This window comes from Falco peregrinus, chromosome 3 (assembly GCF_023634155.1).
Source record: "Falco peregrinus isolate bFalPer1 chromosome 3, bFalPer1.pri, whole genome shotgun sequence".
Classification (NCBI taxonomy): domain Eukaryota; kingdom Metazoa; phylum Chordata; class Aves; order Falconiformes; family Falconidae; genus Falco; species Falco peregrinus.
Window position 1 is genome coordinate 29,968,080 of NC_073723.1, and position 16,143 is coordinate 29,984,222.

A 16,143-nucleotide genomic window follows, 5' to 3' on the forward strand; every position below is an offset into this window, starting at 1 on the left:
TAAGTAGTTCAGAAACAAAGCTAACTAAAATCTGTAACAGTACAAGGATTACTCTTAATCTTTCTGCTTTATACACCTGTATTTACACAGCAGAACAGTTTCTCTGTACCTGATAAAGGTAAATATACCACTTAAATGTTAGTATTTGCACCTGCCTTAGTAAACCTATTTTCTGGAATGTAAATCAGCAAAGTTGTGGGATCTGAGTTTCAACCCTTAAATCTACTTGCCCACCTGCAGAATTAAAATAAATAAATACTTCTGTTGGTTTCTACTTTCAGTAATCAAGTGTATTGAAAAGGCTAACCTTGGGGTTGTTTTCTTAAAACTTGGAAAAAAAAAAAAACAAACTTCTGCTCTGAAATTTAATTCCATAGTAACAGTATTGCAGCAATCACTGTGTCTCTGCTCCTGTGAAAATGGGTTCTTTTCCAAAAAATTCAAGAAAACATAGGATGACATCATCCCCAAGTAACAGTTCACCAAATTAACCACAGCAAAAAAGAACCAACCAACTTCTAGCTGATGCATCACCACAAACAGTGAAGACTTACGCTGCGACAACCTTGTTCTGAAAACAGCTGGTGCAGGTTTGAACCCCGAGCTGTGTAACTGCTAGCAATGCCACTTGGCCTTAAATTTTAAATTCAGTTTTTCATCAGTGATGTACAAGCCAGCTTCCACCCTCTAAACACCTTAGTCCATACCTCAAGGAAGCAAATAGACTATGACAGTGAGTAACAGGTCTGCTGGCTGGCTAACACAAACCGATTTGGTTAGTTACCTGCCCAGGACTATCCCATAGCACACTTCCTCAAATAGATATTTTGTATCTTCCTCTTAGCTCTACCCATAGATAGTCTCCCAAAACAAACTGACAGATTTGTATTATAGTTTTAAATGTTGGCACTCAGGATACTTAATACATAATGATTTTGGAAACATGTAACATGCAAGTTTCTGGCAAGATGCTGTGCCATTTTCCCTGTAACTTTGATGTGATATAGTTGTACATATCTATATGTGACAGGCAGTATCATAGAAAGACTAATAAGCTCAGAAGCATGTGTCATTGTACTCAAAAGAATCACTCTGAAGCAACTCCTATTAGCAGTTTCCTTAAGTTTATTCGCAATGCAACAGTTTGTTAAACTCTAGCACACCTCCATGTATGACCTGCCAAAGCAGCTGTGTTTTAGAGGTTAAAAGACTTTGAAGTGCAAGACATTAAAAGTATGAGATCTAGAGCCAAAGGACTATCTTCAAGGGTACCTATGTCAGAAGTGAACTTCTGGAAACCAGCAGCCCTGTCACCTTTTGGAGGTACCAATAAATTTGATAATTTTTTTTTACCAGCTGTCCAGAAAGGTTGTGGAGTCTCCTTCTCTGGAGGCATTTAAAACCCACCTGGACACAATTCTTCTGTGCAACCTGCTCCAGGAGAACCTGCTTTACAGGGGGTTGTCCTTTCAAACCCTGACCCTTCTGTGATTCTCCAACATGAGCGCTCAGAGTTGGTTTTAGAAAAAACTCCTGTACATAGAGACACACCCTCTTTGTACTCATACATATCCCAGAGATAGCAAATAGTTTAAATTTAACACATGTAACCTCATCTGAAATCTATGACCATGTGTAAATCACTAGTGTCAGTGGGAGGTATTAACAATTTTTTCTACCTACTAACCTGTTGACTTTTCTTTTTAAACATACCACATTAAGCTGCACACTGAAAGCAATTCTATTGTATTCATATTCAATCCACTACAACTTTGAGACTTAAAACGTACTCTGAAGTTCGAAAACCCAAGTTACAATGGTCATCACTGCATTAGCTCTCATATTTAACGTATTATGCCATCCAATTCCTTACTATGATGTTGGTTTGCTACATGTAACCCCTTCAATTCCCTAGCAGCACAGCTAGTTTAAAAGGAGAAGGGGGGAAAAACAATGAAAAGGTACTGGATACCATTTGCCAAGGGTTCAACCTGACATCGTTTCCAAGTTCATTTTGCAGGTAGAAATCCTCTACATAATCTCCCTCCCCTTCACTCCCCACACAGTAAATTCAGCTGATCTGATCTATAAACAACCATATCATTCACAATCTTAATGTAAACTTTCTAGAATGTAGCTGTACTACGTAGTGTAAATACTCTGTCTGGGGTCTGCACTTTTCTAGTGATTACAGAAAACGTGAAGATGGTCTATGAAAGACCTCCAGAAGAAAAAAATTATTTGGTTGATTTGAGGGAAGGAAGGGAAGAAGTTAAATATACATTTGACTACCAATCAGCTGGGCATATGTCACAGTGCCTACCCACAAAAGTCAGAAAACAGCCCTGCACTGCTATCATTACCTTACTAAAAAGTGGAATAACAGTGAAATTATGACTGTAACATATGACATATATGAAAATACATGAAGCAACTGTTTATCTATGTACTATGTTCTATTCATATTTCCTGTCCCAACTGTTCCTCCTTACCACCAAGCAGTAATGGAGAACACTCAGATTGGAAGGTGTCGTTAGTATGCATAGATACATACACACACACATGTATAAAGAACCAACTTTCTACACCAATGCAGCACAATGCTGCTTCCTCACATGTAAAGTAACATCACAATCCCCCAAGCAAAGAAATCTAAAGCAACAAAGCAGAAAATGGGGAACTATGGTTTTAAATGAGTAAAAGAAGCAGTACTAGCTTCCTCTGAGATGCAAGCTCTTTCTCTCCACATGGGCAACACACTGAACTGCCAACTTTTGAACTATTTCACAAGCAAAGTGGGAAAAACAACAGAAGGGCGATATCTATGGTTGTTAAGTGCCACAAATGTGTAAGACTGCTCACTAAAGTGACACTGTATTGCAGGACAGAACTCAGATGAGCACAGAAACATGATTACCCACACAGAAAACAGAAGCACCTGCTTTCAGTTAAAATAAATAATACAGATTTTGTTAACACTGGCATTTGGCATAGGTTTATAAGTTTTCACGTACATGACTAAAGAGAAATATGCATATTTGGGGGTCAGGCAGTATTACTGGCTATTGGCATACATAATTTGATTTCTAATTTATTGGGGTTTTTTAAATAGAATATAAGTTGCCAGTGGCAAGTTACAGTCAAATACTAGAATCAATTTTAGAGAATTATGGAAGCAAAAATAAAAAGAGGAAGGGGGGAGAGACACAGCGAGAAATGGATTAAAATTACTATTAACTTGCACCCTATTTGATAACAATTAAATTTTCTCAACAATATGTGAGTTTCCACAGCTAAGGCATGGTGAAACACTTTAGCCAGGCTTCTATACCAACAAATCTCTACTCCTAATACACTCCAGCTCCAGGGAAAGTCTCAGATTGATACCTAGCTCTTGTTTTCAGAAACTGTAGCCCATATTCAACAAGCTTGTAACACTTCAGTTTTCAGCAAATAAAAAGAATTATTTTCCATCAACAAATACAGTATTGAGAAGAAATACATGAACATGTTTATGAACATTTGTTGATTTAATGCTAGATTTTGAGATTCTGAATTCTCACCATGTTATTTATCAACCAGCTCAGTTTTGAAAATGGATCTGGTCTGCTTCTTCACTCTCTAGTTGAGCTGAAATTGCTAAGTGACATGGCATTGCAATAAACAGACAGCAGGTCTTGAATATTCTCTAGTCCCAGAAGAAGCTTCTTTGGGAAAAAACGTTGGCTATCATTCTGAAAGGTCAGTTCAGTAGGTCAGCTGACAGCCACTCCATATATAATTTCGTGGGATGAGACTGATCAGACAAGGGTGCATTCAGACAACAGAGCTAAGCAGAGCTGAGCCTTTCCTACACTTCCTTGTATGCCATCTTTGACCCTCCCTGGAACACCCAGCAAGCTAATTCAACATACTAACCCAGAACAAAGAAAGAAATCAAGCAACTTCACAATATGGGGGCTGATCCTGTTTTCTGCAAGATAAGCAAATTGTCCAATTCTCCTTACAGTAAGACACATGCCAGTGCATGTGGGAAGTAGGCTAAAGCTGGAAGCAAAATGGAAGTTACTGAGCGAGCTCCATCAGACAGGTAAACTGAAGGACAGACAAGAATCAAGGCAAAATACTCAAAAACCTGAGAAAAGCTGCTGAGATACAGTTTTGGCAAAAACTTAAGAAATGTTATTTTACAGAATTTAAGTCTCTTCTTCCTCTGTCAGTCTTCCCAACATGGAAGACTGAAGAGGTTACAAAAAGAGGAATCTACTTCTACAGCCAAAATACCAAAGCACAATTATAGCTAAACAGGAGTTCCAAGCAGAAAGGAGGAAACAAATTAGGAAGTCAATGCCCACATTTTCAGAGTTAAAAAAAAAAAACCCTTAGAAATAAAAAGCAAAAAATGGGGCAATAAACAAAAATAAAGGGGGAAATGAAGTGTCTGCCCAAAAGCCAAAGGCTTTTAAGCAGTACAAAATCAGAAACGCATCACACAAAACCGTGATTTCTGCAGAAATATGAGTTGATCCAGAAAACTGCAAGCCCTATATCCACATCTGTTTTAGAAATATGAAACAAAATACCTGTGTTCTAGTAATCTGCTCTGAAGAAAAAATAATAATAGTTTTCAAAGCATAGGAGAAAATATATTAAACTACTAAGACTGAAATATTATCACAGTTTCAAGAAATTCAGCACTATTCCCCAAAAGATTCATAGATGTGGAAAACTACTCCAATGTGTCCAAAATTAGGATTGTAGCTTTCCAAAACAGGGCATCCTGACAAGGTCCCACCAAAACAAATGAGAGATTTCTCAGCTAGTCAGGTGTTCCGAGGCAAATGAATTAAATTATGCATGTAATCAGATGAGGGCAGCATGCTTAAACAATGTATTTGGAATTACCTGTAAAGAGCTATGAAAGCCTAAAGGATCACTACCCAAAAAAACACCCCTCCTCCCCACACCTATCAAGTGGCTTTGATGTTTTCTCACCTAACCTATTTATTCATTTGGCTGCCCCAGCCTTCCTCCACGTGCCACACCTTTCCGAATTATCCTTTCCTCTTGCTGTTTGGGAAACCCAGCCATCTTCAACTGATGTTCCACATAAGACCAACTAACTTCAAAAGGCGTGCTCCAAACACATTCCTTGTGCTAAGCTAACACCACCTTAAATCTGATATAGATTGTGAAGTGCCTACTTCTGCAAATAGGCTTGGGACTCTACAGAAAGTCAGAGAGGACTCCAAAAGAGCTCTCTTGGAAACACACATACCAGGCAACCACCCGGTTAACTCAGACTTTACCTGCTGAAGGAAGAACATTGGAGCTAGAGTATCTGCCACTGCAGGGTTGTTTAACAGCCTACAGAAAGGTCATATATTAAATGACATACAGAGCTAGCACCACACAAGCACGTGAAAAAGAGCTTAGCCTCCAGACCTGGGACACCAATTTGGAAGTTAAAATGAAGTTCATGTGCACTTATACATTAAAGTTTTAATTCTTTATACATATATAACCCACGTTTATACATAAGTAAATATATTTCTGTCCTTGAATTGAAAGGACAATTGAATTGTTTTTTTGGAGGGCAATGAGATGTTTTAAAACTTTAGAAGCTTTATTTCCTCTTTGCCAAGACCACGTTTCCCAACACACAACAGACATCTTAAAAGACAATGAGCCAGTCTAGGCCAATATAGCCAAACAGTAACAAAAAAACAAATAATCTGTAATCCTATATATTTTAAGTTTTAGAAAAGTAAAAAAGCAATTCAGAATATATCACAAGAAGCCTAGTCCACACGCCTAAGACAAATCCACTGCATGAGTACACTAAAAGATATGAAATGCCACAAATCATGGCAACGCAACTAGGAACTTGACGTCTTGAACTTCAACAAAACCCCAAGAGTTGACAGGCATTACTACTTCTAGAAAAAAGCTGGTTTTGAACAGTGGTCCTCCACCAGTATAGCAGCTATAAGATTGCATGTCCACATCCAAATAGCTTTACAGCTACCAGCACTGCATTATGAAGACTGTTTCAATCGTTTTATTGCAAACTGAAGCAAGCCATCAGTTTAAAAAGAACTCGGGGGACAGAAGCAAGAGAACGGGATTTTAGAGCTAGACTTCTGTATTGTGAAAAGTAGAAACCTCCTACTCTCTACAGGTATTGAATTAGGTTCCCACAGTACTTCCCAGCACAAAAAAATTGTGGCAACACTATGAGGTGCCTATGCATGATGAGACCATATCTTGAGGTTTGTCACTATGAAGAACATAAGGACTTGTTCATGCCTAACAAAGACATTCCATCACGACAATCTGAAGTGCTGCTGTGCTGCTAAGTTGTGCCAGTGTCCGTTACCTTCTTTGTTAATCACTACATCCCCATATGCCTAAAATTCTTCCAATTCACTCTGAAATCTTCTTGGCAAATAATCTCATACCAGAACATTCTGCTGTTTATAGAGTTGAAGACACTGCTGGAAGTAGGATATATTAATTTGCTGTTTCCTCCATTCCAAATACATAGATATCAAGTGCTGGTACTTGCCTGTAATATGGGACCTGCATGACTACCACAGACAGTTTTCCTTTTTCTAGTTTGAGAGAGATTGCATTCTGAGAGAGCAATTCCAGAATGTCAGCAGAATGTTTGCTACTGAACCCATTAGAAAATGAACAGTGATAAAAATCTATCATTCTGGAAGCTAGATTCTGCTTTCTTACCACGTAAACTTTTTTCTGAACCCTTTGAAAACAGGGACATAACTTTACTACAGTCTCAGAAAATACTAGAGGGATGTGTTTTTATAAAAGGGACAGCAGAAGTGGTGCTTGCATCATGTCCATAATTAGATGTTTCACGAGATGACTACTGTCATAGACACGCTAACTATGAAAAGCATAGAAGCAGGATTAAATGTGGTTTAGATATAGACTTTCTGAACCTAGACAGCCAGAACACTTCTGAAAAAAACGCAACTGGTTTAGCGGGATTCACCATGCTCCTAATCTCAGACCGTACCATAGCTGGTGATCACAGAGTACCCATTCTATTCACAACTCACACAAGACAACTGTTCTCATTAATTTCAGTTAGCAGCCGGAGCTCATCAGCATGTGCCTAGAGTATATTTTCTTTTTAGTGTCACCCAAAAGATATCTAGCTGATTAGTTTTGAGACCACCCCATGATGGAGGTCAAAGAACAGTAAGCCTGGACAACTAGATTTCTTCAAAAGCACAAACTTACTACACCACAAAGAGGTACGCAGAGAAGGTCTTCTCCAGAAAACAACAGTCACACTGAGAAGGGGCAACATTTACTTACTAGATACTATTACTCCAGCTGCTACAAGCACTGAAGGGAAAACTGAACTACAGAGACAGCTCCTGGAAGCCTCCTTATTTTGCAACACCTACACCAACATAGAGCCATACCCTTGCCTTGCATTCTCTTCATTACACTTCATAGTTTGCAAAATGCATCCATTTGAGCACAAAAAAAAAAACAAAAGAACCCACCTACTGAAAATCATTGGTGTTACACAATCTCAAATACATTTTGTAACAATGACCAGACTGATTTTAGAGTCAGAGATTCATTTAGGTTGGAAAGGGCCTTTAATATGAGCAAGTCCAACCATTTTTACAAGATCACTCTTGAAATGAACCGCATTCAAAATCTGAGCTCCTTAATAAGAATACAGCCCCAACTACATTTTTGACTGCTTTTCTGTTCCTGAATCTGCTACCACAGTAAACATGCCTAACACAATGTATTTAGCTTCTCTTTTTAAACACATACAATGTTCACATTTGCAGGACTAAATATTTCAAGGAACGAAACCATCAAGTTTTAAATCTTTCTAATAAACATTTAATTTTCAGCCAGTGGGAGACAAGCTGGCAGAGAGGAAGGGAAATACATCTTCATTATATGTGTACTGTCACAATAAAGAGACTGGGAAAATGTTACCACAACCAGAAAGTTCAGTTACAATGGGTACTCATATGTTCCCTGCCTTGCTCAGTCCAATGTTTGGCTGCTCGGAAAAGTATCCTCCTAGTCATATCCTTCTCACATAAAGCATCACATGTATTCTCAGGATACTGGGACAGTTTATCATGCCTTGCCCTGATGGGTGTTTTTAGGAGCTAGGTACAACACGGTGGACGAAGACATCACCCAGTATTGCATGGAAAAGAAAGCAAATAGTGCTTACTATCCTAAGTCTTTGTTAGCAGGAACACCTATAAGCAAGGCTCGCCCACACTGACTGATCACTAGGATTAGGCCCGGATTGTCCCTCTATCTTTGTCTGTAGGCAGCTTGCCAACATCAGAGGCTCTCCTAGGAGCCAGGCACAAGTACAGAAGGAATCAAGTGGGACCACTGATATCTTTCATCATAATCAGCGTCAGACATCTGAAATCACCATTACTTAGCCCTGAAAAGGACTTCGAAAAGAAATATGCTGACAAATCCACATGAAAATAATCCAGAATTACTAACATGGTAACTGGCACTTAGGCAAGCAAGCCAGCTGTTCAGGTTGAGACAACAGAATGGAAGTGGAAGGGCTTCTGCAGCTAGAGTATTAAGAAATGTGCCCACAGGCACCTTCTGAACAAATTCACAAAGGCAATTTCTTCTTTTGCAAGCAAAATTACTGCAATCTAAAATGGCAAATACCTTGCTTTTAAAGTCTTTCATATGGAAGTGCTCGGGGGGGAAGTAAACTAATGGTCCCTCTTACTTGCCCAGCTAGAACATATGAATATTAATTCAGCTTTAAGCAAAACTGTTCAGTATCACCTCTTCAGTCACTCAACTGAAAACACTGGAAATACAAAGACAACAAATGTCTGAACCAAATGCTGCAAGGCCTTTTCTAGCAGCTGTTACAGCCTGCCTTTACTGTTTCCTCTGTTAGAAGAGTAAGTTTGCTACATGTTTTTGCAAGAGATTTGTGGGATGTGGTATTTGTCCCTTAGAAAGATCATATCCTTGAAAGAGAATCTCCTACCTAAAAATACTTCTTTTCACATCAAACAATTCATAGAAAACATATAAAAAAATGGCATAAAACCTAACCAAAGTCCCTCCCAAACCTTCGGAAAAGATTAAACTACAAGTCCATTTACACAAAGGATTTTGTTGCAATTAAAAGTAATATGGGAAACTGTTCTTGTTACTTATATATACATATTTGTATGCACGCACACACAGAAACAGACAAAATCCCCTTTGTTAAATTAAGCTATTAAAACAAATACAAGCAGCATGAACTGGCTGATTAATGATTAATTTCATATTCATAATTTACCTGTGATTATAATTCAATATAAGCCAACAACAGTTTGCTTCCTGTACTATAATCTTCACCTTAAACTTTGCATACAAGTGTTAAAATTTCATATCAGATTTACTGACTAAAGATACCATTATGAAAATGAGTAATTACCAAATGAAAATATTTCAAACAAAGACCTCTAGCTTCTACAGAAGCAAATGAAAAGCAGAAAGGTGGGCCACTAAAGACTGTTAGTCCTCTGACTTCAAGTCTTACCATACTTCTGGCGTCACTGAACAACATACATATACACTCAAACAGAAAAAACAGTACCATTTGTCCATACAGCCACATTCAGTTGAACTACTACAACCCAGGTGAGAAGAAACACAGCAAAGCACTGCTTCAGACCTGGAGCTAGCTTTACCACCCAAGCAAAAACTTCATATAATTATACCCTCAAACACAAGCCTTCTGTCTTCATTTTCAAAGCCCTTCATAACCTGCCTGCACACCCTATCTACCATCTTAATCATTTCCCAGTCAAGATCAATTTCTGCTTTCAGCATTCTTTGGTGGCAGTCTCTACTGACTGTCAGATAAGAATATGCGTCTGCTATTCTGATATGCATGCTCATAGGCTGTTTCTCCACTGTTTCCACAAAGTTATTATATTCCTTCAAAACCTTCTTTGTAATGCCTCATAAAAGGAACAGTGCTTAATTGTCTGTATGCTGATCCAAACAACTTCTTGGTTTCCCTGTGCTTGTATCTAACAGTCTTCCCCGATTCCATTCTTAGTTATCCTTGGGGTAGAAAGAGTTTTCATCTTCATAGTGCATCAGCATATTCCTGATTAAATATATGCTGATTAATATATGCTGATTAAAGGCAATGACTCAAAGTGAAATAGTAATACAGATAATACATTTCTCCTTGAATCTCCTCATTTGCGTCAGTACCAAGACTTAAAACCACAGAATTCAAGGTTGAATATAAGGAAGATTAGTTCTGTGGTTAGTTATGATGTCAGGAAGGTGAAGGAAACAGACACAGTCTTGTCCTTCCCAATTTGCAGTCTGAATTTAAGCCTCTGGTTCAGGCACTGAAATATGATGGCATGGAGTGGGGAAAAGAAATGAGCAAAAAACTTCAAACAGCTTTATATAACAACAACAACAAAAAAAGCATAGGAAAAAAGTTAAGGACAAAAAAAAAGAGAAAAATCCTAGGAAGAAACAGAGCATCAACAGAGGTTTAGCATTGGAATTTCAATTCTAGATAAATGTCCCAAGAAGAAAAAAAATAGATCTTTAACCACCCTCTAAAACATAGCAATATAAATACATAGCAATCATAAAGAAAACCTCATGGGAGTCAATGACTATAACTTAACAAATACAAGTCAAGTGTATTTCAGAACCATGTTTAAGTGTGTAAGAACTTATTTCAAACTGTACTTACCACCATATGTTACCAAACACATGAAATAAACGGTCATACTTAAAGCTCAGTGCTGCAAAGGATTATGTTCAGGAGCAATAAAACAGACACAGTTGCATTAAGCTGACAGACATCAAAAAGAAATACAAAATGCCTCACACCCAATTTCTACTTCAATTACTGGCACTGACCAAATTCATAACCAAAAGAGCACGTACAACAGAACACCACTTTCACCACTGCAAAGTTCTATTCCTGATGCACTTCAGCATCATTTTCTTATAAAGTAGCCATATTTATTTAACATTGTGGGTTTAGAAGTACTAGTATCACCTGTAGAGAAGGAAAAGAAGAAAAGCACAGAAAAGAGGGGAAAAGCAATGACCTTCAAAACACTCAAAAGTCAAAATTAACTGAAAACACCACTAATTCTACACTGTGGGTTTTGCGTATCACTGATGAACTTACCACATACATTTCTGCTTAGAAAAGGAGAATAGTGGCATAAAACTAGAAGCTGAGCAGTTGCTGTCTACTCCAGACATTTATCTCAGCTAAAGAGATACTGCAATAGCATAAACAACAAAAAAACCAAAACTAACACTGAAACTGAACAAACAATGACAGAGCATCACAGTAAAGTACAGATGTACTAAAGCACTCCCAGAGGGCTGATACTCTTCAAAAACATACAAAGGCAGAGAGCTTTTTGTTCCCCAAAATCTGCAGGGTCCACTGGACAATAGCTTGAAATAATGTAATGTATTTTAACTCCCAAATACACGTTTTGAAATAGCTTGTTTCCAAAGAATACATGTCACACTAAACTGAGGTCAGAAACCTTTATTTTTTCGCTCAGGTGAAGTTATACATGTGCTCATTAGAGGCTTCACCTGAGGAAGGAAATGCAGGATCAAGCCAATCCATTTTTGAGAACTAAACTAAACTTTCTTGCTGATCATCCTATTCACTGATATGAAGTTCTTAGGAGAACAGTTCCTGCTGGAGCTAAATTCACTGAAAGTTCATTTTACTACCATCTTCCACAGAAATATTTTATTTCATTCAGGTTTCTTAATTCATTTATTACAAAGACTTTTGTACAATTAACAGTTGCACAATGACAATTTTTTTTAACCAAGTACACAAAAGAATTTGTCAGAACATTTTCTTTTGATAAAACACTTTCAAATAGTAACTTAAGAAATAAAATTCAAGCTGTCATCTATTTAAACCATATCCTCAGAAAACAGCATAAAAGAGTTTTCATTTACATTCCTGTTAGTCAAAGATAATCCTTCAATGGCACAGACCCAAATTTTACCCTCCTGAGCGTACGTGCCACTGAATAATTTGTTCAAATGTCAGTTGCAATTTTCAAAAATCCTTTCTTGCCTCTGAATCTTAAACATCTGTAACAAATACTTGTTTTGAAAGTGCTTTACATGCATGACACTTGACCTTTTGCTGTATGCACTACAAAATTTAAGGTTCAAATACCATGCAAGCAGGAAATCTCATCATTCTGGCAGTAGCCATCTGCATGGTCCAATATCAAATATTAGTTCTGGGTTGCACAAAGTTATGGGCTACAAATCTTTCTCTGCAACTTCTATAATTAGTTGCAATTTGCTGCTGCTAAAACACATTTCTCATGGAACATCTAACCTCGAAATCTTACCTTAACATTGAAAGGTACAGAGCATTTGGCTGTTTGTGTGCATACATGGGTGTATATGCACATGCACGTATACACATAGATTAACTGTAACTACAGAATGCAAGCACACACTTTGTGGATGGCACACCTAGGACTAGAGATCTCTACTCCAGTAACAAAGGTCTTTTAGCTCTGGAACTGTAGAAGAATATTACAAGCAATATCAAACATAATGAGAAGTGTTTTCCAGTGTTCTTGATGGCTTATACCTCATTGATGTTAAACGCTGTCATGGTTTAACCCCAGCCAGCAGCTAAGCATCACGCAGCCACTTGCTCACTCCCCCTCACCCAGAGGGGTGGGGAGGAGAATCGGAAACGAATGTACAAGTCAGGCATTGAGATAAGAACAATTTGATAATTTAAACAGAATAAAGAGGTAAGGACAAAAATAATAACAGTAACAATAATAATAGTAACAAAATGGAAAAAGGGGAGGGGGGGGGAAACGGGTAAAGCAAAAGCTGTGCAGGCAAGCAGAGCAAGAAATTCATTCACTGCTTCCCACGGGCAGGCAGGTGTTCGGCCATCCCCAGGAGAGCAGGGCTCCCTCATGTGTAACGGTTACTCGGGAAGACAAATTCCATAATGCCAAATGCCCTCCTCTTCCTTCTTCTTCTTCCCCCAGTTTATACACTCAGCATGACGTCATATGGTATGGAATACCTCTTTGGCTAGTTCGGGTCACCTGTCCTGGCCATGTCCCCTCCCAATGTCCCATGCTCCTCCAGCCCTCTCGCTGGCAGGGCCCAGGGAACTGAAAAGTCCTTGATTCAGTATAAACATCATCCAGCAACAATTAAAACCATCAGTGTCCTATCAACATTGTTCTCACATCACAGCCAAAACACAGCACCATACTAGCTACTACGAAGAAAGTTAACTCCATCCCAGCTGAAACCAGGACAAATGTTAACAGCTCAGCAAGTACCCTAACAAACACTTGGGAGCTTTGCACAAATTGTAACTTTCTTTTGCATGACCCTTAATATAACTAGAGGACTCCACGTTGAAATTTAAATGTGAACAAGGCTCAACAACAAAGAAAACAACACACACCACCCTGACTACAAAAAAAAAAAAAAAAGTTCAACATCAACATACTCAAGTATTTTTTGTTAACTACGTTTCACATATAACAAAATCAAGCCACTGTGTATTTCAGCTTCATTGTGTCAGAAGGAGGTCTTTCCTGACCCTGTGAAACAGTATAAGGGACAACTTACTGCAAGCAACTAAACCAGAAGCCCTTTGAGACCTCTACATGTAAGAAGTCTTCCAAGTACACTCAAGCAAGTACTGTAACTTCTGAAGGGAAGAGTTATGCTCCAGGATCTTTAAAGCACTCCTTCAATAACACCTTTTGAAAAATACCCAATGCTCAGCAGTGCTACACACAACTATCTCAAGCAACTAGCACTGCTTCTGCTGGAAGCATGCAGGATGCAATATTGCTCTTGAAATTAATTTCTTGTCTAGTCATAGGAAAATTCTGGCAGAGCACTACTAACACGCTTTTACATCTGCAAGAACACAGCTACAGCTAATAAAGAATTAAAAATAAGCATAAAGGAAGATACTAGCCATGATGAGAACAAGAATATAAGCCTCTCAGAAAACAAAAGGGTCCACGACTTCACATGTCTGATTCTTCAGATGGTTTTAAATAAAGTGACCTATAGAAGCTATTATTCATAACAACCTCTCAATGTTAGAAAAGCATTCATTATATTTCTTACCTGAGCTCCATCCTTTAATTTTAAGATGCATTCCATTGTATTGATAGTGATGACAACTGGTTCTGATCCCAATTTTGTCCATGGTACATGAATCCGAAGTTCATGAATATGCCCACTTAAAAAAGTAAACGGTAGTTTCAGCTCCTAACAAAGAGAGGGGCAAATTAACCACTGAAACATCAAAATTCAAGACATATTTGTAATGTAAAGTAGTACAGGTTAACACAAAACATAATTCAAAATTTATTCTCCCCCCTCAAATCAGCAGTGTGCCATGGGCTCAGCAACAGGCTTTATAATCACTTGCACACTTACATTACAATTAGTCTGCTCAAATTAGACATTTGCATTACCACATCCTTGATAATAAAAGACAGTTTAAAACCACCTCTCTTGCATGAAGCTACTGCAAAATGTGTCACTATTCAAGGGACAAGTAGAAGTGAAAGAGGTGAAAGCAAATACTTAAAATTATATGCGAGCTGCATTATTCTGAAGAACACAAATTTGGAATTAAACATTGGCAAAGCCACAGCAAGGCAATTTCTTCCAAAACATTTGAGTACTTTGAGTTGCAAGAGCTCAGTGCTCTTAAGATTGGCCTGTTGTTGCCCCATTCCCAACAAACTGCTCAGTAAATACAAAGTTATTAAATTCTTTATCGGCAAAACCACACTCCTCCTCACCAAGGCCTAACATGGATGTCACACTGCTTTTAAAAACTGGTACTAGTCAGTCCAGATCACCCAACAAATGGCTAGCACTCCACCCAATTTACACATCACATTTCTGTAGGATAGCCCCAGTGAGCCAGCTGCTCATGCGCAGCATGCAGCCGCGCCTCTGCAGAAAAAAAGGTGCCAAGGTTTAGATAAATTCTTTGGATACAAAGTGTTGCAATTTCCCCAGTAGCTTCAGGGGTTCTCCTGGGAAGTATGAGCTTAATGCTTGTAACACAGAACAGTCAGGCTAGAGACCTGGTCCTAGAGCTAGTTACCAAAATTTAGAATAACGAAAATAAGTACTTAGTATGAAATAAAGAAAATACTTGATATTATGTCATAATTTGCTGTCAGCACTCTCAGTATTAGGTATTCTAATGATAAGGCTTTAATGATGATATATCTTCTTATCTTTCTGATCTCTTATAGCCAAAAATGTCAGGATAGATGTTTAAAAATCTAATGGGGAAAAAAACCCAACAGATTGGAGTGGCTTATAGCCTGGTGTTTGCATCTTTATCTTATAACACGGAGAACAACAGGTGTGAATCTTAAGTCTCTTAGAAGCTGGGTGAGAGTTTTGGCCATTAGAACATTTTCAGTTGAAAGGGACCTACAACAATCTGCTAGTCCAACTGTCTGATCAGTTTGGGGCTGACCAAAAGTCAAAGCATGTTGTTAAGAGGCATTTGGACAATGCCCTCAAACACTGACAGGCTTGAGGCATCAACCACCTCTCTAGGAAGCCTGTTCCAGTGTTTGACCACCCCAGTAAACAAATGCTTCCTCATGTCCAGTCTAAACCTCCCCTGGAGCAGTTTTAAACCATTCCCACATGTGCTGTCACTGGATCCAGGGAGAAGAGCTCAGCACCTCCCTCTCCACCTCCCCTCCCCAGGAAGCCATAGAGAGCGGTGAGGTCACCCCTCAGCCTCCTTTTCTCCAACCTGGACAAGCCCAAAGCCCTTACCCGCTCCTCATCGGACATGCCTTCCAGCCCTCTCACCAGCTGCGTTGCCCTCCTCTGAAGGCGTTCAGGGACCTTCACATCCTTCTGAAATTGTGGGCCCCAGAACCGCACACAGTGCGCAAGGTGAGGCCGCAGCGACACTGAACGCAGGGACAGGCGCCGCTGGGGCCGCTGGTTGTGCTGTGTCCGATCACCCCAGGGTGACCCAGCACCCGTGGCTGCCAGGGCACGCTGCTG

General features: G+C 38.9%; 1 protein-coding gene across 10 annotated transcripts in view; it reads right to left on the reverse strand.

Moving 5' to 3' along the window:
* VPS13B (vacuolar protein sorting 13 homolog B) overlaps window positions 1–16,143 on the reverse strand; it is a 478,583-nt gene that overhangs the window by 455,608 nt on the left and 6,832 nt on the right. For all 10 annotated transcript variants that reach the window (XR_008746679.1, XR_008746680.1, XM_055800741.1 and 7 more), the window contains exon 3: window positions 14,215–14,358. Coding sequence is in view for 8 of the 10 variants with exons in the window: in XM_055800741.1 (XP_055656716.1) it covers window positions 14,215–14,358 (144 nt within the window). In the remaining 2 variants the exon portion in view is untranslated. The remainder of the gene's footprint in view (window positions 1–14,214; window positions 14,359–16,143) is intronic.